Source organism: Paramacrobiotus metropolitanus, unplaced genomic scaffold (assembly GCF_019649055.1).
Source record: "Paramacrobiotus metropolitanus isolate TYO unplaced genomic scaffold, Prichtersi_v1.0 Parri_scaffold0000077, whole genome shotgun sequence".
NCBI lineage: Eukaryota > Metazoa > Tardigrada > Eutardigrada > Parachela > Macrobiotidae > Paramacrobiotus > Paramacrobiotus metropolitanus.
In genome coordinates this window covers 309,488-337,345 of record NW_026570297.1, presented here as the reverse complement: position 1 = coordinate 337,345, position 27,858 = coordinate 309,488, and the positions used below count along the sequence as shown (strand labels likewise).

The window sequence follows — 27,858 nt, the reverse complement described above, 5'->3', positions numbered from 1 at the left end:
AGTTGTGGTGGCAAAATTAAGCCTTCGTCAAGACTCAGTTGAAACTTGTATGTCGACGCCACGAAGCGCGTAACGTAACCCTTTTCCGATTCCACTAATACAGTATCTGCAATGTCATTTCCTTCTGATGATAATTTTCAATTGGCCTGCCTACATTTCTTCAGTTATTTAAGCAATCAGGAATGATATTAACTTTTATTTGTGAGATAAAATAGCAAAAGACGTACCATGTCCGCAGATAATAATTTTTCCTTAATACACTAGCCAGTGGCCACTCATATTCATCGAATAATGCGCATTATTGCGCAATTGCGCACGTCTACGTCAGTGCAAATTAAGCCTACGTTTTTCTCGGCTTGGTCCATTTAATAAACGATCAATGTAAGATACGGTAACTTCCGAAAAATATACGGAAACCTTAATGTAGTGAATCGGCAAATTTGGCTGCATTTATCGTGAAAAAAAAAAGCTAAATAATAACACGCGTACGGGATGCAAATTTAATCCGTACTGCTGCGTACATCTACATACTGTGATTCGGTGTATGACAGCAGACCAATAGAAGTTTTGCGGACCGCCCCCTAACCGGATATCAATACATACTGCGTTGTATTGAATCCATGCGTCACCATCGACTTATGCACACTGACACTGCAGCATGAGCCGTGTGTGGTGATAAAGACGAACTCACGCAGACGTTTGAACAGCGAGCGATTTGTGTTTGATCATCGTTTCATGATTGTAAAACAGCTGTTTTCCAGCTTGGCCAGGAGTTATTAATTTTGAGGAGATTATTGAATTGCGTACAACGCGACGGGGTATGAGAGAACAGGTAAGAGCAACCTCCGTTGTAATGTATGTTATTACAGTCTATGGACTGTTTGAGAAATGGATTTGAGAAACTGTAGAATCTGAGGCTCGCGTTTTTGGGAGATCCGGACGCAGAATGCAACATCTGTCGGACGAGCACGTCCAGCTGCTGGAGTGGTCCAAGGAGCAGCCGCTCTCTGTCTACCAACTGGATCCGGCGGATCGCGTGGTCCTCAAAATAGCAGGTACAAATATCGGCCAAGAATTTCGCGAGTTTCTTCGATTTTCCTTGCATCGCTGTAGTTTGAGTCAGGTTTTCGCGTATGTGGAATTTTTTTCGCTCGATTTTTTAACGCAGAAATGAGGTAGATGTTGCTTGCAATGAGTTTCTTTAGTCGAAGCTTTTCTCGGAATTTGCAGTAATTTGCCGTCCTTTGGTGATGAGTGAAGGATTAGTTGAGTTAATTATGGCCTTCAGAGAGTCGTACATAGTTGGCGCAGCCGCGAGTCACGGCCAAGCGAGAGCAGTCAGCAAACGGCACCGCTAAGACCCACGTAGAAATGTTGTTTTCAGGCTAACATAAGCATGGAAGACGAGCGGGTGAGCGTTTGTTTTTTCCTTTCAAGTGGACGATTACGAGCGCTTTGTGACTTGCAAATGAGCCGCCGCGGCTCTTGCGCGTTTCCCATTGCAAACATGTCCCACTCATTTTCATTTTCGATGGCTGCATTATGCGCAGTGGACGAGTATTATGGCATGTTTTTGTTGTGCATAGAAAAGTGGCCGGTGTGAATTTATCCGTTCGTGCGGTAGCAGCTGGAATTTTTTAATAAAGAATAATTGATAAATTTTATTTTAATAAAGCATAATTAAAAATTTTTATTTTCAGAAGTTTAATAATTTTATTGTGAAATTTATTTTGGGTATTTTATTGTCGCAGAGTTTTCCAAAAAGCTCGTGACTTAATGCGTTTGGAGCGTTGTAAGAATAGGAGATTTGCATCTGAGTTTTTTTAGTGGATTGCTACGTTTTTGTGGCCGATGAAAAAACGTGTTTCTGCTTTAGCGTTCCTTTGGCAAATAATTCATGAATAGGCAGAGTGATTACGATTTTATATTTTCTGAATGGAAAAATCAATACCCGACTAGGAACAAGGCGTGACGGTAAATAAAGCAGCTGAATTAAGCAATAATAGCGCTTTGGCGGTATTGTGCGGCGATCAACCGGAAATACAGTTGCGATGGATTTATTTTTGGTGCGCTTCTTCATAACGTTGGCGCTGGCCGGGGAAAGTGGAGCAGCAGTTCATTGCCACAAAACTGAAATAGGAACATGTCGATTAGGTTGCTTTAAAAATGACAGCCGCGTGTGCTCTGGGATTATTTTTAGAATCTCAGTGTATTTAACTGGGAACTGTTCGGTTGTGGGTTAAACTTATGACAGACAGTGTTGGGTAACTGCCGCATCGTCCGACTTTTGAGTGGTTATTTGGGTTTTGAAATTTGATTGAAGTTTTTTTTATATTAATTGCTATCATGTTGCGTTGCTCGCTTGCTAATATTTATAAGAAAAAATAGCAGAAGCAATTAAATATTTGAAAATGCTATACTTTTGGTAGTAGAAGTTTCTCAATTTAAAATTATCTGAAGTGTGCTGTCACTGTGCAGTCTGTGCTCTTGAAAAAAATTTTGTGCAAGTGTTGTTTTATGGGGTGTTACAGTTTTTTACGTTAGGAATTAAGTAACAATTTTGTTGGTTAGGTACTTCACGTCCAGCAATGAGTGGAGTAACCTTTTGACAAACGTACAACTTTGATTTATGACTTCCCGGGACGGAGACATTGCAACAATGCAGTGACGTAGTCTTTTAGAAGAAGCTTGATTGTGCACCCCTTTGGTCTTTTGTTATTCTTGTCGCTGTGGTCATTTGTGATTTCGCCGGGAACACGATGGGTGTTTACTTTGATAGGAGGCTTTTGTTCCACCTGGTTGTAGGCTACTGCGGTGCCCTTTGTAGTTCCTGATTTTCACCCAGATTGATCAGGCAGAGTGTCAGGTTATTGTAGCTTATCTGAATTTGTAGGTCCGTTTAGATAGTTGTGGCGACTGAATTTGTTCAGTGAACTGCACTGGAAATTAGTGCAGGTCGACGGTACAGATACAACGGCTGTGTCAGTGTTATTATTAGTAATATTTATTTCTGATATATTGTGATTGGATACGTTTTATCGGGATAGAAGCGATAAGCATTATGAGATCGCAGATTAGGCCGACTAAGCACCCCTCCTACTGCCATTAATTTGTTATACATATCTGAACGGTAGAGCCCGTAGAGAAGTGCATCTCTAAGCCATTTCCGGTTCGTTTGCGGGTTGATTTCTGCTGTGTTTTGAAGAGTAGTTTTGCGTTATGCGTCTGAAGTAGAATTTTCCGAACTGTTGTTCTCGGGTTATTGGTCGGAATAGTCTCGGGATGGCGAAAGCGGCGATATCGTTTCGCAGGAACAAGACTTTATTTCGTACTGAGAGTGAACTGGAAGTGACACAGGAGCATACCAATGTCGTCAAGTGTGAGTGCTTTTCTTCACTGTAATTCTCGTAATTTTGTGGAGTCTTATATTTGTAATGCAGTGGAATTTATAAAGTACACGTTAACGTTGTGCCTGTAGTTAATAAAAAGTAGGAGACAGAAAATAATCGTGAATCGCACGAATGGATATCTCATATCTGTGTTACTCGGTGTGAGTGATACGAGTGATTTAAATGGATTAGTGTGGGAGGGAGAACGGGATCAGCGTCAAGCATGTGTCGGGCCAGCAGCCAACATTTGGCGCAGGGTGTTGCGCGTGCGGCGTGACAGTCTGGTTTCCGGTTTGTCTTGTTGACAGTGGGATGCAATATTGCGATGGCGTTTCCAATGCTGTCTGCGCTCTCCTGTGTTTAGACATATTCATGGCATGTCCTGCACATTTAACAACTGTGACTCTGACAAGTGACTCATCACGGGAAGAGGGATGTGTCAGACGCCCGACGCAAATCCAATTATGCGGCCAAAGTGCCTCTCATTACCGCTCGATTGTATCCTTTTATCAATAGTCGCTTGACTCAGCAATGTATACTATTACGGAAATATAGATATTATGTATTCGTGTGAGTACAATCGATCTGTTTACTGTTTAGCTTAAGCTGCAGTTTATTTCGCAGTGCCCGTAGGATGTTATTAAAAGCAGCCAGGGCACAATAGGGCTGCTTCCGGTTTCGGGTTTGCAGTTAAAAGTTGCTCTGGAAGTGGATAAACATCAGAATAGAAGTATGTATCATGAAAAAGTGTCGATTCTGGGTTTATAGCTATTGCATAACCAGAGCAAATGGCGTAATCGTGCCATGGGCATGCATTTTCTAGCAGGGAATTTGCTCCTGTTTGTATGATGCGATAAGCGTGTCAGTTTAGTGGTAGGACAGCGTCATTTTATTGGATTGCTGTCTGATCATATGTTGTTGATGTGTCACCCTGCAATTATGCTCCACTGATACCGGTGTTTATCTTTGCGGACCCAAACAAAATTGATTTATCACATGCTAGACTTTTAAATAAATTCTTTCGGCCTTTTCTTGCTACAGTTTATTAAATGTGAAAATTTTCAGTAATTATTTTTAAGTTCGCGGTAACACGCGCTTTCATAATTTGTGGTGACTGGTGGGCTTGATTAGATTAAAATTCGTATGTCTTTGATTACTATTTAACAAAACTCTGATACTTCTAAGATTTAACGATCTGGTGTATGTCCCCGGAAAACTGAACAATTTCGTACCTAATTAACGGAGATATTTGGTTTTTGTTTTGCGGTTTTTAAAAATGTTTTCATTTTCTTTTTGTAAATTTTGGAAGCAGTTCTGCGTACTTGATGCAATATATTGGAGATAGGAAAACGCCTTGAATATGTTTCTTTGATGCTGTGCGTGTACGTTGTCAGAATATGCGTCGCGACTCGCTGCATCTGTGCTCGTACCGTAATTTGGAAAAAGATACTTTTGTTTGCTGACTGCTTAATGTGGGCAGCTAACTATCTGAAAATATGAAAATGTGTGGATTAGAGTTTAATCGTTGTCGACGGTGTGAGTGGCTGGAAACGTCGCCGAGAGCGTAAAAGTTGTACACCGGCGCGCAGGTGAAACGAGGCCATTTGTTGATATTTATTTATTTACCGTTTTACGGACTGACATCGCTCGTCGGCGCCACTGTATAACCAGTTTGCCAGTGCAGGCCGCTCGTGGGCGCATTACCGGGGTTTTTTACGGCCAAGCGTTGTCTCATTGTCGCAGTTTAGCGGTGCAGTCCAAGTATGTACACATCTCCGAGACGTGTTTTCTGTTGTGATTTCTGCCAGTTAATAGCTTTCGGTTCATGGTCACGGTGCGTCGTAAAACTGCCCACTTGCGTTTTATGAGCTTTGATTTTGTTATGGAAATTATTTTAATGGGAGAGCGTGCGGGAAGTATGGAAATGTTGATGGGATTATGTGTTGACTGTTAGTGGAATTTGACTATTACGCAAGAGCGATAATTTTATTGGCGTCATGATTGAACTATATTCTGTGCAAAAAGGTAAGCGATTTTGCTGTCGATTTTCACTGCTGGTAACAACATGTCGGACCGCCAACCTTTGCGGAAGATTTCCAAGCGAAAAATTTCTTGTTCTTTAACCATTGGTGAGCTGATTTTAATCGGCGAATTCGATTATCTTCTCTTTGTTTATTTGTTTTCGTGTCAATGTATGTATCGCCTTTCGCTTAAGATCGGGATTTTCTTATAATTTTTTTTTCTCTCAAACTCAAACGGTGATTGTGAATCTGTGATTGTCCATTGTGTTGACGTAAGCGGTTAAGATATATTTGGTAATTGTTTTTCTCAGTTTTATACGGTTGTGTTTGCAGCCGAAAACAATTTTTAGAATAATATAGTTATTGAAAATTAAATTAAGTAATGGATTTAAATTTACGGGCAGTTGGTGTTTATGTAGTTGAGTCTCCCTACTCTAGGTGGCTGCTTGAGAAGGTGCGCACCTTAAAATCTTTTCGCGTTCGAAGTTGTGAGTGATAAATACGTGGGTGTTTCTTTTTACGTTCAGTTTTCATAATAGGTATGTTTAATAATGATACGTCTGAGTATTTTGGTGCTTTTATTTAGTTTGGTTGATCTGGTCTCTTTCTCAAGTACTGTCTTTCGTATTGACCTAGCTAGTCATGTTTATTTACCGGGTCGAAGTTCGTGTACTGACTCAGGTTGGATAATATTTTTGCATTTGTTGATCTGTAGGTAATAATGATACGGAAAATACCGAAAATCTTTAGATAAAATTGCTAGAGTTTTGTGCTTCTGGGGATGAAGCGAACTAGATCGTAAGGCTTTTTATAAGCGGACCAATTACAACTTTGGAGTAAAAACCTGTTAGTCGGCTGCGTTCAACAGGTTTTTTCTGTCCATTGAAGGAAACGCAAGTTGCACATTTTATTCGCTACTGAAGCATGTGAAATCAGCTGCCTCTGTCCGCAGCGTTTTTAAAAACAGCGGCGTGTTCGTTGCCAAATTGGTTGGACGTGTTTGGTCAGATCCACCTGTGTGTGTGGACGGCGCAGCTGATCCTCCTCATCTGGTAAACAGTGCGGTTGATAGTAATGAGTGCCGTCAAAGGGCTGGCCACTTGTGAACTGGCGAGCAATTAAGGGCTTGATTAGATATTGCGCGTGTGGCCATTCGGCAACTTCGCACGCCGGTATGACGCTGATTGGAGCAGAGTTCTGCAGTTGAGTTCCGTATCCGGTCAGCATTTTGAGCAGCATCTCTCGCACACGCACCAGCGCTGGTGATTAATTCTCTTGAGCTGATAAGGCGACGTTTCAATGTTAATTTATGCTGCATTCATATTTACTTTCGAACTGACAAAGGTCGTGCTTGTCAGGCACGATTGATGGTCGATACGTACGAGCAACGTGTACTACCGGCGTGTTTACTGACCAGCTGCTTGCGATAGTTTTGGTCATGGCAATTATCGCGAGGTTGCTCCGAATTTGACCGCTACAGTATAAATACATAAATTTTTTACATCTTCGCTACCTGCTTTTTGCGGATTTTGACGTAATTTATTTTAGTCGTCTGTAGCAGCAGAATCTTCGATCTTGTAATGTATCGTCTGCTTGTAGCGATAGTTCGAAAGCGCGATGCTTGTGCACGAGCGTATATAGTTATCGAAAAAAACGGCGAAATGTGGTCTAAAAGAATGGGTCTCTTTCACGGAAATAGTTTTATTGGTCGAAATTACAGGGTTGTTTGACATTGTCGCTCCAACTTCGGAGTTGTGAAGACATTGTAAAGCAACTGTTGCGAATCGTGTTAGAGGTGTCGATGGCAGAGCGGTTTCATTCTTAAACGGTATCGCTTGGACAGCAATAGTGTACTTACTTACTTCAGTTACTTGTACTGCCGCAACTGCCAACTCGTGTTAGAACAGATGGCGCAAAAGGCGAAGGAAGTACGTACAGAGCAAATAAGACCGGTTGTAGAGTAGTGTCTAATTGGCACTGTAGCGCACCTTTGCACCGGCTGGCCCGGTGAGTGTGCACTGTGTTGATGGCCGCTTCGCCACAGACACGCCACCATGCTTTCCGATCGACCGCACAGTGCAGGTTGATATTGTTCACGTTTTATAACAGTATCCGAACTCATCGATGCGGTGCAGGACTGTTCTGTATTGAGAGCCTATCGATCGGATTCTGCTGCGCGTTTAATTGGGTTTTGCCAGTATGTATAGTTTTCAGCTGTTTTGCTCCCGCTGATTGACGTGTCTGCTGAACTTGACATGCTTTGCTGGATTGCTATATCGTGTTTCGCTATAATAGTGTTAAACTGTAAAATTAGTGTCGCGAAAACATCTGCATAGCCGGTTGATATTTGCAATCGATTTATGAATAATTATGGTGATATTTCATGGATGAATTGCCTAGAGTTTCTAAGGAATGGTATGAGGAGAGCCTCGAACGTTTCAGAGGTTGGTTGATGGATTACCTTTGTTCTGTTGTGCGCTTTCCTTTTTTTGTTAACTGGTTTAACGTATATGTTAGCACAATATTGCCGGTAAGATAAATTTGTTTATTTTCTAAGGATCACTTCAATGTAGAATTTTTTGTACTCGTACGCTTTTGTTTCCTAAATTTGGAGTTTTAATTACGGTAATTTTTGTCGATAATTCAAACCTTCTTGAAGCTATAAATTTCTGCTGCTTATACTACTGACATTGTTATTACTTTTCATATGTTCCGACTTTTCGGTAATAGGATTTAATTATGTAATTATGTGAGTAAATCGTGGTAGAATTTGATTAAGCACCGGAACTGTATTTATTGTAGCGTTTTTGTTGGTAATTGTTCATTGTTGTTGACAAATATTGGGCTCGGTGATTCTTTTTTCACCCGTATGACGCTGGCTACACATCGCAAGATGGCTGGTTTGTTTGAAGAGCACTTGAATCGCTTCCGACAAGCCGATAATTTAGTGCGTGGATTGCTTGTTCGTTTTTTGGATGGTCTTTTGTTGCGGCGCGTAATATTGTTTATTTGATGTAGTGTACGGTGGCGATGTGTTGTACGCCGCACTCGAGAGTGGTCAGTTAGCGGCATATAATGGAAATGCATGTTCGCTGTTTTGCAGATGAGCGCGATGCCATTCAGAAGAAGACGTTTACGAAATGGGTGAACAAGCACTTGAAAAAGGTATGTCTTTTATCGTAATTAATCAACACGACTTTTTGCTCCTCTCTGCTTTGTTCTTCCGTTCTGCTACGCGAAAAATCTTTTTGCTCATAGCAAGAATCCTTATAGTGAGTAATTTAGGTAGTTATCGCTTTTTCGCTTCTTATTGCTTCTGGCATTAAACAAGCACAGATGATTGGTAATAGAAACTGCCTAGCATTTAACAACGCCCGATAGCTTTTTCGGTCTGCTTTTGTAAAAGGGAGATCGTAGGTTAGCGATGTACTTTTCGGGAGTCGTATCTGTGGAAGTTTTATGAAAACGGCAGATACTTTGACTGTTTTTATCTCCCGTTTCACGAGCTTTTTTCCGGCGTCGGTGGTCGTTCTCTCCGGTGGACATAAAGATAAAGCTCGTGCTCAGCGCGAATTCTTTGACTCGTTTATGAGAACCACTGTTCGGCAGCGGGTGGTTGGTATTTGAGCCATGAAATATATTTCGATTATGTGTACATAGAAGATTGCAGCTGAATTAAGGCGAAGGTATCTTGAAGTGTTTTTAGTTTTTACCTATTTGGTCGTTCTCTCGCGGTCGTCTTAAATTTCAGTATGGGATGTTCGAGAAAAAAATTCCCTGTTAAACGTCAGCTCAGACCTAAGCATCTACTGATGCATTCCAAAGTTTTTTGTTGCACAGGAAAACATCTAAAATAGCGTCGCTTGAATAAAAGTTTCGTTACTTTTTTAACTAACATTTATCCCGTTTTAAAAATATTATATTTGATCGTATTGCAGTTGTTTGAAAGAGTGTTTTGATTTTCCTCATTTGAAATAATTTCCTGCATGATGTAATGAAGGTGTGTGGTTCTTGGTTTTCCTGATTTAATAAGCTTTTATTTATTTTGCATCTTCCAGCACTGGAGGTTTATACAGGTCAGTCCACGGCTACTTCAAGTAGTTAATTTGAGAAAGATTCATAACGTATTCATAATGTTTTAACGTTATCGAGCATGGATTGTCGGCCACTTATCTGGTCTTTGTCGTGCTGTATCCCGTTGAATGCATAACTTCTGTTTCCTGATCATAACAGTAATCATTAGCCAGCAAACGCTTCACACTGCCTGAAATTCGATACGGGACTAATGCGTCAATCTGCGTTTCATTCGTCTGACTGGAATGAATTCCTATTACGACCATGTTGTAGAAATTAACTCTATAAGCTCCCCGTCTGCCTGACGATGTAGACTGGCGTTGTTTATCTGAACTGACCGCTGTCCATTGACACTTGCCCCTTTTTACGCTTCCGCTGCATGCTGAATTGCTGATCCCTGTTCGTGTGAGCCTAACATTGTAGGGCTAACGAGCAGTGCAGTCTCGGTACTTTTCCCTTTCCACATGTGTCCAGCACGTGCGATATGTAAACACTGCCGTAATAACTTTCGGGAAATCGATATCAGTTTTCGTTGCCGGTTGTTCTGCTCTGGTGTATATAGCATGGTTGGGTGTTTTTCTGCTTTTTGCTTTGCTGGACTTCGTTTGTGTATGTGTGCTGCAGTGTGTGTTTGTACTTTGAAAGTAAACGTGCTTGCATTATTAATGATGTGAACTCTGTATTATTGGTTTTCCGGCTAATTGAACGCCAGAACGGATCAGTCTGTTAAAAAAAGCAGTTGCTTTGCAGTGACTGAATAGTTACAATATGAGTAAATATATCGACAATAATGTTTTAAAAAGTAATACAATTTAAATACGAGATCACCGTAAACATTATATGTTGAGATCTTGTTCTGAATTTTTGTTGTGGCTTCTTATGGCGGCGAAGTTTTATGTGAATAAAATAATTCAAATTCGTGCAAATATTATTTAACAAGAATATATTCAGTAATGTGTCGATAACATTCACCAGTGTTCTACAAATATTTAGATGAGAAAGTAGCATAATGGTTTGTTGTCAGTTTAATGGATCATAAGGAAACTACATATACGAGGACATTTGGGTGCTGTGAACATACCCTGCACGATTAGGCTGCGATGAACAGCTGGTTAGCCGTAGCTCGCAACGCTACTGATATCACAGTCTGAATGCAAACGGCTATAAATTTAGCCGGCTGTTCATCGCAGCCTAATCGTGCAGGGTATGTTCACAGCACCCACAGCACCCAAATGTCCTCATAATCAAAATGATCCGTTCTGGCGAGTGGCGAGTAGCATTGCATGAGATTTTCGAATACGATTGTTTAAATTTGTCTCTTATGAATTATGGTTGTGAAAAATGTAGGCCGGAAAGACGGTGAACGACTTGTTCGAAGATCTGCAAGATGGGCACAATCTGTTGTCGCTGCTGGAAGTCTTGTCAGGTGAACTGCTGGTAAGTGGCGGAAGGCAACGCGAGAGACAATACCGGTGCATTCTGTGCGTCGGCATTGAAAGTGACAACTTGTCAGCCGGCGCACAACGGGATGCCGTCAGAGAAAATTGATGTTCTTTGTTGTAAAAATTGTTTTGCCGGCTTTTTAATTGGAGTCTGATTATTACAGGCGCGCGAGCGTGGCCGGATGCGCTTCCACAAAGTGCAGAACTGCAATGCGGGACTCCAGTTCCTCAAGTATCGAAAGGTACGCATCTTTCCCTTTTAATTGGATTTTTGTTGGTTTAAACTACCCGTTCCACAACTGGCAGTTTTTACCCAGTAGTTTATAATAGCGGAAATTTTTTACCCAGTGGTTTTTTGGCACCTTATTTCTGATCAAATTTTAAACCATAAAATTGTGATTCGTCCGCATTGAACGATTTTGTATGGATTTCTGCGGCAAGATTTGGTTGAATTTTGTTTTTCATTTTCCGAACCGCTTAGTCATTTTACCCTTACATTAAAATTAAAAATTGATCACGATGGTACGGATACGTTGTCAAAGAAATAAAATGGCGACGGCGCCGTTCCTTTGGCGAACGATTAAAAAAGCTGGTCTATTTTGATTTGAGAAATGACTAACCGCTCGTTTAAATTTCTTCACTTATGCTGACTAACGAAGTGATACTCGCTGAATTAGAATGTAGCCGCTGGCAGTTCACAGCGTATTCTTTTGTGCGGATTAATGAGCGATTTGCGAATATTGTTGCGCTTTCGTGCAGATTAAAGTTGTTAACATTCGGCCGGAGGATATTGTCGATGGGAATCCCAAGCTGACGCTGGGCCTCATATGGACCATCATCCTGCACTTTCAGGTCAGTCGCGCCGGCCAAAACCGTCGGCTGTTGGATATATTCATACTTCGTCGGATTGTTCGATAATTCTCTGCAGTCACGTTGTTAATATTGTTACTGTTATTATAAAAGTACTATTACTTCGATGACTCGGTGTCGCCGCACAGCCTGATTATGCTCGTAATATTCAGACGGACTGCGGAGGCGTCAGCCGCTAGAATGAGCCATTATTGCTAACAGTAATCAGTTATGACTAACGAGATTCGATTACATCACTGTCATGCACGATCCTGTCAAAACTTTTGTAACACGTGGATAACTTTTGATTTTAATATAAGTTAATTATAATTTTGGATGAAATTAAAATTTTTAATCGATTCAACACAGTAGAAGTGAATTCTTTTAATTAAATTTTGCAGTTATTTTTAAAAGGGCTTTATGTTGTTTTTAGTAAAAACTTGAGATGAATTGGTAGATCGACGTTATTTCGTTGTTTTCCAATTTTTCGCAATGACGCTCTCTCGGGGATGCTCTCGCAAGTTTGTATACTCGTATACTTTTCTTTTAAGCGTTGGGGTTTATTTTTCGAAATATTGAAATATTGCCCTTCATGCGTGAAGGCGACGATTGTGAAATTTCCGTATAAATTCCCTGACTAAATGATAGAATAGTATTGTTTGTAGCGGGCAAAAGGGATAAAATCACTGGGGTGTAATCGCATTGTGGCATGTCCATCTGAATGCGTTTGACGATTTTGTAGCATCACGATTTTGTTTTGCTGCATATGCTATCCTAGCTTCCAGACTTTGACTTTCATTTAAATGACGTGGAATTTTATTTTTTATTGGAAGAGTTGACTTGTCGTTGCACGGAAATTAGTTCTTGAAGAGAGTTCGGACGAAAATAACATTGCGGAATTGCGGAGTTAAACAGAGAGTTGATAAACTGCCTGCTGTGCAACATTAAAATAAGTACGACGTAGTTGGAGTAGGATGGATGCTGGTGAATGAATGGGAGGCCGGAATGTGATTGTTTATGGTAGTTGCGTCGGTGAAGCAGCACATTAATATAACGGGGCCGACTGGCGTTTGGCGTTCTCGTTGAATGTTGATGTTGTCTGATCATTTACCTGGGCAAAAATAATTCGCCACTACTTAACGGTCGTTGCGCGATCTGCAAACTGTCCAGCACGTTGCGACGCATGGCAGGTGGTTGGTTGTGTATATGTACCAATAATGTACGTACCTGTTTCTCTCTCTGTCAGAACACAGTGGCGTTACGCCTTGATGATTCGCAGCTGAATTAAGTGCGTAACTGCGCCAAATCCACTCTCGAATACCATGAAGAATCCATCCGAGCTCGTTTTTCGTACTACAGTGTCAGCTCAGCTGTGAGAGTTTGCGAGAGTGAATTCTTGTCGCGCTGCTTCCGTGTATGCGGGGCAGTCGAGATTGTTCAACGCAGACATTTTTTGAATTTTTATTACACATATCTGCGATCTGATCTGTCAGACGGCCCAACCGGAAATTATTAGGCTGTTTGCCGTTGCCGAACGTTGAACTGACTTTCGCAGTTATGACAAGTTGCCAGCTCTTATTCATCCGACTGTATCGCGTTTGTTGATGAATGGATTCAGAGACTGCTGGTTTATTTTCTCCTTTTTTGACCGACAATATTGATTCATCGCGGCCAGGTGTCTTGATCCGTCAACTGCAGTATTCTGTGGAAGTACTATGGAATTAACAATATTTATCGAATATTCTTGTGGATAAATTGGGATTACGTGACTCGGGATGCGCTGAATTCAATGCGGAATGTATCGTTTCGTCCGCGGGCGCAATTTCGATGAGGGTGACGACGCCCCGTGTTCCGCACGTCTATACATTGTGGGCAGTCAGCCGGCGTTGAACAGCCATCCGCCGGCACCGCCCGTGGTTCCCCTCGTGGAATCCCGGGTGGAGCATCGCAACCGCAGCGTCGTCAACATCACCATCGACGACTACCAGCCGGAGAACAGCACTGTGCAGGAGTCCCGTTTGTCGCGGGTCTTCATCGAAGAAAGCCCGCGTTTCAGCGAGGTGTCCAGCAAAAGCTGCGAAAGCGTGCTGAATAAGAGCAGCAAGCACCGCGTGGTCAAACGGCGCCGGAATGTCACTGAGGAGGAGACGGTGACGGTGCACCGGCGCATCCGCAAGGTGAAGGGCGGATCATGGGTGGATTTATCGCCGTCGAACGGGCTGGGTTTGAAGAATGGTCTGCCACAGTATTTGTTTGGATCACAGGTGAATGCAGCTGGGCAGTGTTTCTGCACAGATCGTTCTGAAGATTTTGGATTTTTTTACCGTTTGCGCTTGTAGCCAAAGAAAGGAGAAACAAGTAGTTAAAAATGTAATTGTTCCGATCTCCGCAATAGTTATCGTGTTTTATTACCATGGTTTTGTTTATTGGGTAACTGTTTGTTGACCACGGCGGGCCGGGTGTCTGAATGCGTGACCCGGATAGTCCGCCAAGCGTTTGCCGTTTTTGCGGGGCAGCGCCTCGTTAGCGAAAGTATTTGCACCGGTTAAATCGGTAATTACTGTATGCTTGGCTAGGATTTCCGAGCGCCTCGGCGTATTGGATTTCCCATGCGTCTGCTTGCAAAGGCAACAGTTATCGCATACCTGAAATTACTGAGTTAGCAGTTTTCTGATGATATTCTTGGCGAAATCGGCTTTGTGTGGTGTAATGTTGCTCATAGTGAGGCGGAGGTGTTTAGACGTGACCAAGCCGCGTCAGTTTTGTACACAAGACGATAATCAGTTCTGACAGAATTTGGCAGTTCATTGTTGACCGTGTTCCCTTCTTGAATGCGGATTTGATTTCCTGCGGAATTTTTTCTTGTTTATGACGATTGTCCTTTTGTTGACAATGTTTGTCGTCACATTTTCACGTATGTCAATAATCGTGGTACATCAATCCTAATCTAATGAAATAAGGGTAGTTTTTTTGCTGATTAATTTACATGCTGTTTTCTCACGTACGCAATAAATCGTGATACATAATCTAGAATGGGTGAAAGAAGGGCAGTTAGTTGTATTTTTTGCTAATTAATTTAGATATATGTGTTGACTGAATATTTAGTCATAAAATTTTCGTGAATTACTCACAAGAGAAATTAAGCTAGCATATGACCCATTGTGTTGTTAACGAATGCTCCGGACAGAATCTGATTGGAATTATCTTGACAGTGATAGGTTTGCGTGTCCCGATAATTGATGAGCGCTTTGTATCTTCTAAAGTGGCTCTCTGAGTGCGCGTTTAGCAACGTGAAGAGCGCTCTTGGACATTACACAATCAATCTCTTGGCGCATCCGTTCTGACGGCGTCACCCACATAAACGGCGACTTGTTGTTGCGAATTGTTACGCCGTGTGTGCGGCGGCACTTGAGTCATCGAGGTCAAGAAAAGAACTGGCTTGTTATATGGTTCGAAGATGCCGGCGTCACGAGCATTACAATACAGGGTGATAATTGGTGTTGCTTGTAGATCTCAGTGAATTTGGCGCAGAGCCACAATCAGGGCCAGGCGGAGGCCAGTCAGCAGCACGAGGAGTTGAACGCGCGGGAAGCCCGCAACGCGCTGCTGGTGTGGGTGCGGGATATTGTCAAGGGCTATCCGGGTGTCAGCTGCAAGGATTTCTCCCGTAGTTGGCGCGACGGGCTGGCCTTTAGCGCGCTCTTCCACCGCTACCGGTATGTTCGATTCCGGTCTTCCGGGTGGCGTCGGGCAGCCAACTGTCGGCCAGTGCGCCCGTTAATTTCCTTCTTTTGTGCAGGCCGCAGTTGATTGATTTCCGTGCCGCTCGACAGCGCACCAACCGTGAGAATCTTGAGATCGCCTTCAGTATTGCCGAGAAGGAATTCAACGTCACGCGCCTTTTGGATCCGGAAGGTACGTTGCTCGGGGGGCCGCACGTTTTTCCGGATTTACGGGTCTTTAAATAGCGCCATCCAAGCGTACTTGTTTTATGCTGAAGAGGCTGATGAAAGTTGTGTTTTACTAGATGTGGACACTCCGGAACCGGATGACAAGTCGGTTATTACCTACGTGTCATCGCTCTACGATGTCCTCAGCAACACCGCGCCGCAGCTGGAACCGGTCAGTTTATGTAACCGTAGCTCTCTTTACAGTCATTTGACTGTCGTCGAATTATGCAGCGTCACTTGTCCATTTTTTCTTGAAGATGATAAAATACCTACATTAATCATCAATTTTACAGGGATATATTCTGGTTATATTCTGTATTTAAATACAGTTGCATTTTATTTTTTTTATATGTACAGTAATTTATTTGTTTTTTGTATGTTATTATGAGATGTCTGTTTGCAGCTGCGTGAATCGCGTACGAATTTGTACGTGGACCAAGCGGCTGCGCTGAGCAGCTGGATGACGCGGATCATCAGTCAGATGCATAAAAAATACGAAACCTCCAGTGATCGCGAAACACGGGTGAGCGCTTTTGAACATGTGGCTGCCTCACCGAACCCGTCCGGTTAATCGACAATTTTTATTGTTGGATTAATAGAGTTTGATCAAAGAATGTGCCTCTTTGCGGTCGGATGATCTTCCAAAGAAGCTGGCTGTCAAGAATCAGCTCAGCGAGTTGTACTATGAATTAGAGGTGCGTCCGGTGGACTAATGATCACGCATCGAGTCTGTCTTGATCGGGTTTGTTTTGGCAGAATTTATATATCAATGCCGCCTCAGTGCCTGTGAAGGAGGAAATCCAGCCGGCCACCCTGGACAAGGTGTGGCGACTGATGCTGCAAGCCATCGACAATCGAGAGCACGCTCTCCATGACGATCTGCGCCGCTGTGAGCGTCTCCATCCCAAAGCGGAATCCGTACGCACCTCCGTCCTCATCATCGTCGACCGACTGAATCAGCTGCGGGATCAGATGAAGCAGGTAAGACGATAGTCTACGGTTGACATCTTGTGGTTATATGATCTTCCCATTTGGGGAAATTGTCGTTTTTTATTTCCGACTTACTGAGATAACGATGTGTTTTATGTCAGTCCGGTTGCTTTCGAATTAATGTAATTCTGAGGTGACCGGCCTTGTGTGTGACACAGGATGAACTGCGTATTCGGTCGGTGAAGAATCCGTACGAGGCCAAAAGTATTTGTGATAATTATGATACGCAACTGCGTGATATGGATGTGACAATCCGCACCACGATGACCGATGCACGGACACTGCGGGATGCGCGCTATTACGATGCGGAGACTATTTATTGCACTGTGCTGGAAGTACAGGAGAAGTTTATTACCATAAAGCGCTTCTACCAGGAAGGAATCATTGCTCAGGTAAGCCGATCATTACCCGTTGGCTCGCACCGTGATGTGCGCGCTATTATGGTTATCCCTTCGTTTTTTGGAGATTCTTGCTGTAACTGTACGACAGCGCGTTGTCATTAGCTTATTGGTAAGTGTTTGGGTAGATCGCGGGGAAGACGTTCACCGCCGAAGAACGCCAGGTGGCGCGCCGTGTGGAGAAGATCTCGTCGACCCGCCTGGTGGAGCAACGGGAACAGAGCGACGACAGTCAGAGTGACGACACGCGTTCGTTCGGCTCCGATGGCTCTTACGCCAGCACCAGCGGTCTGGGACTGCGCAGCGATGCCAACGGCATGTCGCCTGTGGTGCACATTCAGTCGTATAACGAGCGCGGCGTGGCCAACGCTGGGCTGTGGATTAACGGCAAGGAGGTTGCCAGCGGTGCTGGGCCAGGTACGACAACGCAGGTTTCGATTAGTTGGAATTATAAGGGATAGCAAAATGTTGATGCTTTGACAATCCGTTATTGTGTACACAGGTGAACCGGTGAACGGCACGCACGGCAGTCATCTCGTGCATGGTCGCTCTCCTTACGATAACCTGGGTGCCCCGCAAGCGAACGGCGATCGACGCCGCTCCAGTAGTACGCTGGAGCCGGTTCTCCATTCGGCCGAACCCCATCAACGCACCGAACCCAAGTCGGACGGAGCCAGTCCTAAGAATAAGCAGTCCATGGGGCTGTACTACTTTGGAGCCCCCAACGGCAACGGCAGTCGCCGCGGCTCCACGGATTCAGGTGCCTCGTCCGCGGTGGACTCGGCTGGTCGACGGGGCTCTTCCTCGGACCACCGGCTCGTGGGTACGCAGACCAACGGGCAGAAAACCGTCGATGCCGAGGTGCAGTACCATCCACCGATCGACCCGGTGGCATTGCAGCGCAAAGCCCGCGCGGATTCTCTTAAAGGTAATTGATGAATGCTAAGTGCAGTGGGGATATATCTCCTTAATGATTTGATGCTTTTCAGAGAAAGCAAACCAAGTTCTTGTCCAATTGGAAGCCTTCAGCCAGACCCTGGCCGGCCTAGACGAGCAGTGCTCGGATCTGTCGACTTGGGTGTCGCAATGTCGCGCCAGCCTGTCCGTCGTCAAACCCATCAATTTCTCCAGCGTCACTTCTATCCAGGACGCCCTGGTGGACATTGCCAAAGTGCAGAAGCAGGTGACCTCCCGCGGCGCCGATCTCAGTGCCCTGCGCACCCAGGTGGAGTCGGCGCGCGGCCAGTCTAAAGGCCTGACGGCGCTCCTCAACGAGCACCGCGCCCACATGTCCGGCACTCCGCCGGCCATCTACGCCCAATCCAACGAGCTGCAGACGGCGCTGGCTAATACCACGGCGCAGTTGGACCAGCTGACGGCGGAAGTGAGCAATAAACAGCAGAATCTGCAGTGCTTGGTTGAGCTGCTCGTAGCCTACAACGCCCATCACGACGAGGCCACGGGATGGATGAGCGTCCACGAGCGACACATCAACGAAGCCGAGGGAATGGCCAATGATAAGCACAGCCTGGAAATGGCGAAATTACGGTATGTCCAGTTTAATATGGAATTAAAGTGCGCGAAATTTACTATTTATTTTCTTTGTGTAACTTGCAGTGCTGATGCAGGTCTTATAGAAAAACCTTTTTTTTGCGAATTCTTGAAGCATTTCGATTCTATTCTAGGTTCGAAGAATTAGAACGGCAGATGGGTGAATTCCAGAACCAGATGGACCGCCTCGTGGGCATCAATGGCGATATTCAGCTGCGTACGGATAATCAAGCCGAGGAAATGCGCGGCAAACAGGACAAACTGCTGGACCGGTGGGAGGAGCTAAAGCGCGCCGGCAGCGATCGAATGCGTGCGCTGGACAGTGTGTCCTTCTTCCTGCACGAATGCGAGCTGCTACATGGCTGGCTGCTGCAGAAGCAGAAGATGCTGTCCGTTCTAGGTTAGTCTACACCGGTCACTGTGTGTGGCGAATGGTCTGCTTACGATAAATTTGATTGTAGGACCGGTGTCGTACGATCTGACGCTGCTGGAGCACCAGAAACAACAGGTGGATCTCTTGCTGGAGGAACTGGGCGGTCAGCGCACGCTTATCGACAAACTGCACGAGGAGTCGGAGCAGGTCCTGAAGCGTACCAAGGAGTCCGAGCGGCAGAGTTTGCTCGGGAAGCTGCAGGCGGTGGATGAGTTGTGGGCGGATCTGGGCAATCAGTTGGAGAACCGACGCCGGCAGATTGAGAACGCTGGCTTTGCCAGCCAGGTGTTTACCGAAAGCTGCCAGACTCTGAACGAATGGCTGGATGAAATGAAGAGGGTCTACGAGAACTTTGTGCACGGCGATAGCGCATCCAGTGCACAAAACCAGCTGCAGGTGAGTTAGCTTAACTGTTTTCGCCGTTTACCGGTTGCAACAGAAACAGAAACTTACTAACTTTGCCGACGACTCTTCTGACAGTAGCAGTTATTCAAGTGAGTTTGTTCTTTCAGGAACTCGACCGGATCGAGGCGGAAATCAGTGGTAAAGCCTACCTGATCAAGAATACGGAAAACGCGGCGGCTACGCTGTGTGAAGTGCTGAACAACGAAGTGATCTCCAGCGAAATCAACTCCAAATTGGACGCCGCTAAACGGCAGTACGCTGATCTGCAGAAGCGCGGTGAGAGTCTACGAAGCGGGTTAGAAAGAAATGTCAAACAAGGGCAGGAATTCGAGCTGGCCTTCGAAGAACTGTCCAAATGGCTGCGCCTGATGGACGACCGTGTCCGACCCGATGTTAAGGTACGTTTTCTCGTCAACGTCGTTGGCCTTGCAGAATGTATTAGGAAAGAGCGTTTGACAGATCTCTGCGCTGCTGGACGTTGTCAGCCATCAATTGGAGGCCTTTGACGATGTGCGGAGCGAAGTGGCGCGCCGCGAATACGATGTGCACGCCCTTTTAAAACAAGGACGGGAGTTGGGCAGCCGCTTACCCGCGGCCACCGCCACTCGCTTGGACGCCATGCAGGCGCAGTGGACGGGTCTCGACCGACAACTGTCGGACCGGCACAAGCAGCTCAGTAATGGAGTGGATCTGGCCAAACGCTACAAGGTGTCCGTGGATGTTCTGGAACCATGGTTGGCTAAGGCGGAGCACATTGCTGCCGAATTCAAACCACCGAAATTCAAGTATAGACAGACGCAGCCTTATGTTCTCTGAGCGATGAATAATTGGTGTTGTGAATTCGTTACAGACAAGAAGAATTGGATGATCAAGTGCGGGAGGTGCAGGATCTGCGTACCGATATTTCTGGGCACAGCGGCGATCTAGACGCCGTGCAGCAGCACGGCAGTTCCTTGCTGACGGCCTGTGAAGCCGATCTGGAAGGGGTGCGCGACGCCGTGGACACGCTGCAGACGCGCTGGGACACGATCAACGAGAAGACCATGGTGCGGGCCCGCTCACTGGAGGATATTGCCCACCGTCTAGGCGACTACGAGGAAGCCATGGCCACGCTACAGGGCGCGCTGGCCCACGCGGAGGAGAAGCTGGTGCAGGCGGAAGACAGCCAGCTTGATCAGAAGTCCATGGACCGCGTGATGGCGCTGAAGGACGACGTGGACAGCATGAAGCGCCAGATGGATCTGGTGGAGGATCTGGGGCATGGGCTGCTGGCCGATGGGCAGGCGTTAGACGGGGACGTCAGTCATATTGAAGAGGCGCTGCTGGCCAGCCGCACGCGTTACCATTCCCTGGATAATTCCATCGCCGATACCATGGAGTTTCTGGAGAAGGCCACGGCAGCGGTGGGCCGGTTTGTGGACGAACTGAAACAGACAGAACAGTGTGTCAACGAGCTGGAGGACGAGTTGGACAATATGGGCCCGCAAGGGAAGGATCTGGAGACGCTGACGGATCAGCTGGTGCAGATGGACCAGTTTGTCGGAAGTATTGACGACACGGCTAAAGAGGTGCGGCGCGGATTTTTGGAATTTGTTTTAGGATTCTTATAACATTATATTTTTGCGTACAGGTTCATGATGTTGAGGAAGCCCTGGAAGATCTGGTAGAAAACAGCTACGTCAGTAATCCCGAGCCGTGGCGCGAGCAGATCGACGGTATGAAGGACCAGTTAGCCAATCTGGCTTTGCGTGCCAATAACCGCGAGACGGAGCTGAAATTAGCCAGCGAAAAGATGGAGGAATTCCACAACACCCTTAACTCCGTAATGCAGTCCCTGTCGACTGGCGAGGACGGCGAGCATCTCCCCATCTCAGCGGATGCCAACGGCACACAGCAACTACACCAGCAGTTTTTCCGCAAATTGGACGGTGTCCTGGCAGCCTTGAACAGCACCGCCGATAAACTAGCCAACTGCGAGCCCATCTCGGCGCTGCCGGGGAAACTGCAGAAACAGATGGAGGACAACAATAAACTGATTACGGATCTGGCGAAACGGTCACAAGCGTATGAATCAGCGAAGCGGGCCGCTGGGGAACTAGCCAAGATCGCCGGGCGGACCCCCGATGACGGGGAGGCCGTGGACGCCATCCAGGATAAACTGGCCAACCTCGACGATATGTGGGACACCATCCTCAAGGAGACGGAACGCCGGGGACGCTCGCTGGAAGATACCTACAAGATCTCGGTGAAATTTTGGAAGGAACTGGCGGACGTCCAAGCGCTGATCAAAGAGTTCGAAGCGGTCCTCCAGGGTCAGGAGCCGCCGGCGGTGGAAGTCAACACCATCCGCAAACAGCAGGATGCACTGCAGGAATTAAAAGAGGAGTTCAATCAGACGACGCAGCCGGATTATGAGCAGTGCGTCAGCACCGGACAGGAGCTGATGGTCAAGTGCGGGGAGCCGGATAAACCGGAAGTGAAGAAGAACATGGAGGATCTGGATCACGCCTGGGGCAATATTACGCAGTTGTTCATGCAGCGCGACACGGACCTGGTGGAGGCCATGGAGAAGTCCATGACCTTTCACGGACTGCTGCAGTCCCTGCTGGTGTTCTTGGAGGAAGCCGAGGACCAGCTGGCCGGGATGGGGAGCATCGGGGCGGATATTGAGGCGGTGAAGCGGCAGATGGAGCAGCTGAAGGCCTTCCGGGCGCACATGGAGCCCCACACCGTCGAAGTGGAGTCCCTAATTGCCCAGGTGTGTTTTGACGCTGTTGCAGTGATGATCTGTTTTAAATTGGGTTGTTTTGAGCAGGCTGATGAGTTGATTATGAAGACGTCGGAGGAACAGGCGCTGGTGGTGCAGGGCCCGGTGGAGGAGATCCGCGAGCGTTGGGACTCTCTCAACGACCAGGTCAACGAGCGCAAGAAGGAGCTGGAGGAAGCGCTGGTGCATCTCGGACAGTTCCGGCACGCCCTGGACGAGCTGGTGGCCTGGATTGTGGAGAAGGAGCAGGGCCTGGATGAGTACACCATCCCCTCGGGCGATCCTAAGATCATCGAACTAGAGCTGGCCAAACACAAGGTATGTTGCAGACTTCGGTTGCATGTGGTTTTGTTATTTTTTTTTATCTTGCTTATTGTATTCGTGTTGAAGGTGTTGCTGAACGATCTGATCGCCAACGAACGGACATTGGACATCTTGAACGAAGCCGGCAGTCAGATCATCGAGGAGAGCGAAGGCGGGGAGGACGCCGCGTCTACGTCGGCGCTGCTGGACGACATGAATCTCAAGTGGCAGCAGCTGCTGCAGAAGGCCGACATTAAGCAAACCTTCCTGGAAGAACATCTCAAAGAGGTAGGGAATTACATAATAGAATTATTCCGGTCATATTATTAAAATTTATTAATGTTTTGCGAAGTAACATGGGGGTTGTATGAATGTATTTTGTAGGCGGAGTCGTTTCAAGACGAAATACAGGATCTGCTGAACTGGCTGGCCGACAAGGATCAGCATCTGATTGCATCGCGCCCGGTGGGCGGACTGCCGCAGACGGCCAAAGACCAGCTGGCAAACTTCATGGTAGGTGAACGTCGTTCTGGTCGTCGTGCAAAGAAAGTAATTCATTGGAAATTTAATAGGAGCTGTACAACGATCTGGAGGCTAACAAGGCCGTGGTGGAGCAGATCCTCCGCCGCGGTGCAGAGTATTTGACCATGGCGCCCGACGCCAACTCCGTCAGTCTGGATCACAATCTCAAAACCCTTAAACACCGCTGGGAAGCCGCCCAGACAAAGGCCAATGACCGCAAAGTAAGGACGGAAATAAGGAATCTTTTTCGCCTTCATCATTTTGTGACAGCGAAAAAATAAATTTAAATTAAATGATACTTTTGTTTTTAAATTAATAAAGATGAGCGAATTAAGAACAAAATACATAAATTCATATATTTTCTGTTAATTCACTTGCTGTTTGCCGTGTGCAGATTAAGCTGGAGATCGCCGTGCGGGACGCCGTGGAATTCTACGAATCGCTGCAGGGTTTCACACTGTGGCTGACCAACGCCGAGAAAGGCCTTTCCGCTGCCAAACCACCCTCCCGCGTCCTGGATGTAATTGTCCAGCAGATCGAGGAGCACAAGACCTTCCAGGAAGATCTGTCGCAGCATCTACCGCTTCAAGGCGCGCTCGACAAGAAAGGCACCACCCTCAAGTACTTCTCGCAGAAGCAGGACGTTGTGCAGATTAAGAACCTGCTGGCCAGCGTGCAGCAGCGCTGGGACAAGCTGGTCTCGGCCTCCGCCGACCGCCAACGGGCGCTGAACACCGCCTACACCGAGGGCCGGGAGTTCAGCAAGCATCACGCCGAGATGCTGGAGTGGATCGACGCCGCTGAACAACAGCTGGACGGCGTCACCGGCGTGCCGAATGACCCGGAGAAGATTAGAGCGCAGTTGGCCAAACACAAGGAGTTCGTCAAGGCTATGGCCAGTAAGCAGGCGGCGCTGAGCGGCATCACGAAGATGGGCCGGATCCTGAAGGAGAGCGCCGCCAAGGGCGAGCAGACGGCCATCCAGAATATGCTGGTGGAGCTGCAGAAGCGCTGGAAGACGCTGGGGAGTAAATCTGCCGAACGGCAACGGAAGTTGGAGGAGGCGCTGCTCTTCTCCGGGCAGCTGAAGGACGCCCTGACCTCCATGCTGGACTGGCTGACCAAGCTGGAGCCGCTGCTGGCTGAGTCGCTGAAAGTGCACGGCGATCTGGACACGGTGAAGGCGTTGGACGAGCAGTTCAAGGCGGTGGAAAACGATCTGAGCAGTCGGGCGCCGAATATTGCCAGTGTGAAGAAAGCGGCTAAGGAACTGTTGGCCGGCACCCCGGAGCCGGATGCCGTGATGGCCCGGCAACTGGAAGAGCTGGAGGGGAAGTGGGACACCGTGAGGCAGCTGGCCGGGAAGCGGCGCGAACGGCTGAACGACGCCATGCGCTGCGCCGTAGAATTCCACCAGGTGCTGTACTCGCTCATTGAGTGGCTCGGCGCCACCGAGATGAAGATCAGGGTCTTCCGGGCGCTTCCGGACGACGTCAAGGAGGTCCAGATGGCCATCTTCGAAATCCACGAACAGCAAAGTACGTTTGAACATAATTATTATACTCCACTTTTTGTTCCGAAAAAAGTGACAGGAATTATTTTGCTAACGATAAGCGCGCAAAACTATTTTTTATTTAATATTTCGTTACTTATTTTGTTACAAAATTACGCGTGGTATTATGTTAACAAAAAATCAGCATAATTGTTTTATTACTTATTTTATTCTGTTGAGGAAAAGTGGGCATAAGCATTTCGTTGTTTATTTTGTTGATCTGAATTGTTTTAGGACGTAAATACTGTTTTGTTTATTCTTTAATAGGTTATTCATTTAAATGGTAGACGTTTTGTTAAAGTGGGCATGGTATTGCCTAATAAAGAGTAATGCTCTTTCCTTCGTGCAGGTGAAATGCAGGCCAGACAAGTGAACTACGACACCGCGATGGAATTAGGCGCGGAAATCCAGGCACAACCGCACCCCGACGCGGCGGCGACGGTGCGGCATTGGCTGAAAGTGTTAGGTACGCGCTGGCAGGAACTGGAGCTGCTGATGAAGCAGCGCGAGCAACGCCTGAAAGAGCACATGACCACGCTGGAAAAGTCAGCGGAGGAACTGGAGCAGCTGCTGGTGTGGTTCTTCTCCGCCGAGGCCAACCTTGTGGCCTCCCACAGCGAGATCCTCCCGGAGGAACTCGACTCCGTTAAACGCTTGATCCAGGAGCATCAGGAGTTCGAGACAGAGCTGTACGCCAAGCAGGCCACGGTGGAGCGGCAGACGCAGGGCAAACTGATGGTGGAGAAGGAGGAGCCGAACGGCGGACGCCGGGGGCAAGGAGGAAGGAGAAGGCCGTGATGGGGAATAACGCGGCCAGGGATTTATTCACCCGCAATAGGAACGTTCTGCAGCTGGCTGCTGAACGGCGAGAACGACTGGCCGAGCAGTTGGCGCACGTGTTGGAACTGGAGAAACTGCAGAATTTCCAGTTTGATGACTGGCGTCGACGGGTACGATTCTTCTGTTTAAAAAATAAGAAGAGATAGCAAGAAAATGGAATTTTTCACCTCCTGAGAAAAGTTGTCAGTTTTTTGTCGTTATTTGACGAGTTGCTTTTGTAGTTTGTGCGATTTATGAACGTGAAGAAGCTGCGCGTGATGGACTTTTTCCGGCGACTGGATCGTGATGCCGACGGCAAACTGACACGTGACGAATTTATCGACTGTATTCTGAAGAGCAGTGAGTTCCCGCATCGTGCCATGTATGTTAATCAGCGCAGTCTGACAGTCTGTTTTCTCTTCGACGTAGATTTCCAAACAACGCCGCTGGAGATGGAAATTGTGGCGGATATTTTCGATCAGAACAAGGACGGCTTCGTTGATTATCCCGAGTTTGTGCACGCACTAAAGCCGGACTGGCGCAGCACACAGAACCTGACGGATGCCGACAAGGTTGGTTACTAAAGGAGGTTGGATCAGAATTATTTAGCCCGTAGCTGGAAATTAACGGTTAAAATGTTGTTTATTGGCAGATTGAGGACGAGGTGACGTTCCAAGTGCAGAATTGCACCTGCAAGCACCACTACAAAGTCCAGCATGTCGGCGAGGGACGCTATATCGTAAGTCGCGGTTTTTCTATTTACAGGTGGAGTTTTTCCAGTTTAACTGCAGTACACACAGTTTGCACTTCACAGTATCAAAGTACTGTGTTGAGTTGAATTTTAAAGCTAATTTTTGCTGGAAAACGCCGTGTTAGGCAACTCACTACGTAAGCAGGTGATGGAAGTTGTGTTTTGTGTTGCAGTTTGGTGAGTCGCAGAAGCTGCGGCTGGTGCGCATTCTGCGCAGCACGGTGATGGTGCGGGTCGGAGGCGGATGGGTGGCGCTGGACGAGTTCCTCGTCAAGAACGACCCCTGTCGAGGTGAGTGACTATTTCAAAATCAGTTGCGTTCGTTTACTGCTGACCTGCTTTCGGAATTACAGTTGATTAGTTTGTGGGAATTAACACGGTGTTTTCTTGTGTTTTGTGTAGCCAAAGGTCGCACAAACATAGAACTGCGCGAACAGTTCATCCTGCCGGAAGGCGCCTCGCAGTCGATGACGCCGTTCAAGGCCAAATCGCACTCGCTGGCCACCACGCCCCTCTCGCAGCCCACCATGGGCCCCATCACTAAGGTAGGTAGCTGCTACGTTGTGCTTTCGTTGTACAACCAGATAAATTCAACATTTAAAGAAAATAATTACAGATTTTTAAAATCTTGATTGATTAACATTTGCGTTGTGAATAGATCCGTGAGAAGTCGGTGCATGGCGCCCCGTGGCGGCAGGAGAACGGGAAGGCCCGTCGCGGCAGTCTGGAGACCAGCAGCGAGCCGAGCGGGGCCCGCCACACCCGCCTCGTGGGGGGCGGCATGGGACACTCGCACACCGACTCCCACCTGACGGTCAGCAACGGCCGCAAGGGCCCTTCGCAGCCCTCCTCTCGCTCTGTCAGTCAGCGCAACAGCCGCGCCCACTCCCCGGAACGGCCCAGCCACAGCGCCAGCAGCCACAACACCAACAGCAACCACTCGCGCTCCTCCAGCGTCTCCAACGTGTCTAATCCGGGTCTGGCCCCGCCCAGCACCGCCTCCAAGATCCCCTCGCGGCCCACCAGCGACGCCGGCGGCAAGACGCAACACAAACTCAACGGGCATCCCCGCAAACGCTGATGGTTGTTCCAAAATGGATGGCTGACGAAAAAATGATATTTGTTGCATTGCTGATCAGTTATAACCGGAAATCAACGAACTGGACGCCCGGAGTCCAGTTGTACGATGACTGCATTCCTTCCTGAGGAAACGGGAAAGTGCCGTGTTTCTTTTTGATTGTTGATCTTAGATTTTGAGTGGACCAGTTGTTTTTGCGTATCTCAGTTTTGTGCTCGGTTCTTCTTTTTTTGTACGTAATTCAGCCCAGTAATTGCTGTTATTTGACGACGGTTGTGCTTCTCCAAAGCTTTGATAATTTAATTGATTGTACTATACTGTAGACACTGCATCGGTGGATCTTCTATTGTACGTTGTATATGTAATTAGAGAGACGGGTGATATATGTTCTTCACTGCGTTTTTATCTTTTTTATATTGGTCGGTGGTGTTTTTTTACTGTCGCTATGAGTCGTGGTTTGGTGTCTATTTTGTTATCCGTGACATTTGCCACGGGACTGTTCTTCCGTTTGCGTGTATATAATTAAACAGGGGAAAATTGTTTTAATAAAATATATGTAATGCA

The 27,858-nt window shown here is 46.7% G+C and overlaps 1 protein-coding gene across 1 annotated transcript; it reads left to right on the top strand.

Annotated features, from left to right (window-relative positions):
* Positions 1-673: 673 nt before the first annotated feature.
* LOC129595347 (dystonin-like) lies at positions 674-27,858 on the top strand. The gene is given in 35 exon segments (XM_055492333.1): positions 674-832; positions 909-1,055; positions 8,514-8,575; positions 10,832-10,921; positions 11,091-11,168; positions 11,686-11,778; positions 15,286-15,491; positions 15,575-15,690; positions 15,803-15,897; positions 16,129-16,248; positions 16,325-16,420; positions 16,482-16,706; positions 16,874-17,107; positions 17,242-17,530; positions 17,616-18,041; positions 18,103-18,661; positions 18,799-19,064; positions 19,126-19,493; positions 19,610-19,900; positions 19,962-20,287; positions 20,353-21,070; positions 21,133-22,260; positions 22,318-22,587; positions 22,660-22,860; positions 22,957-23,085; positions 23,145-23,315; positions 23,489-24,632; positions 24,996-25,370; positions 25,373-25,596; positions 25,708-25,825; positions 25,895-26,037; positions 26,118-26,204; positions 26,390-26,507; positions 26,619-26,761; positions 26,875-27,858. Coding segments are annotated over 34 exon segments (9,441 nt in total). The 5' UTR covers positions 674-832; positions 909-946; the 3' UTR covers positions 27,298-27,858.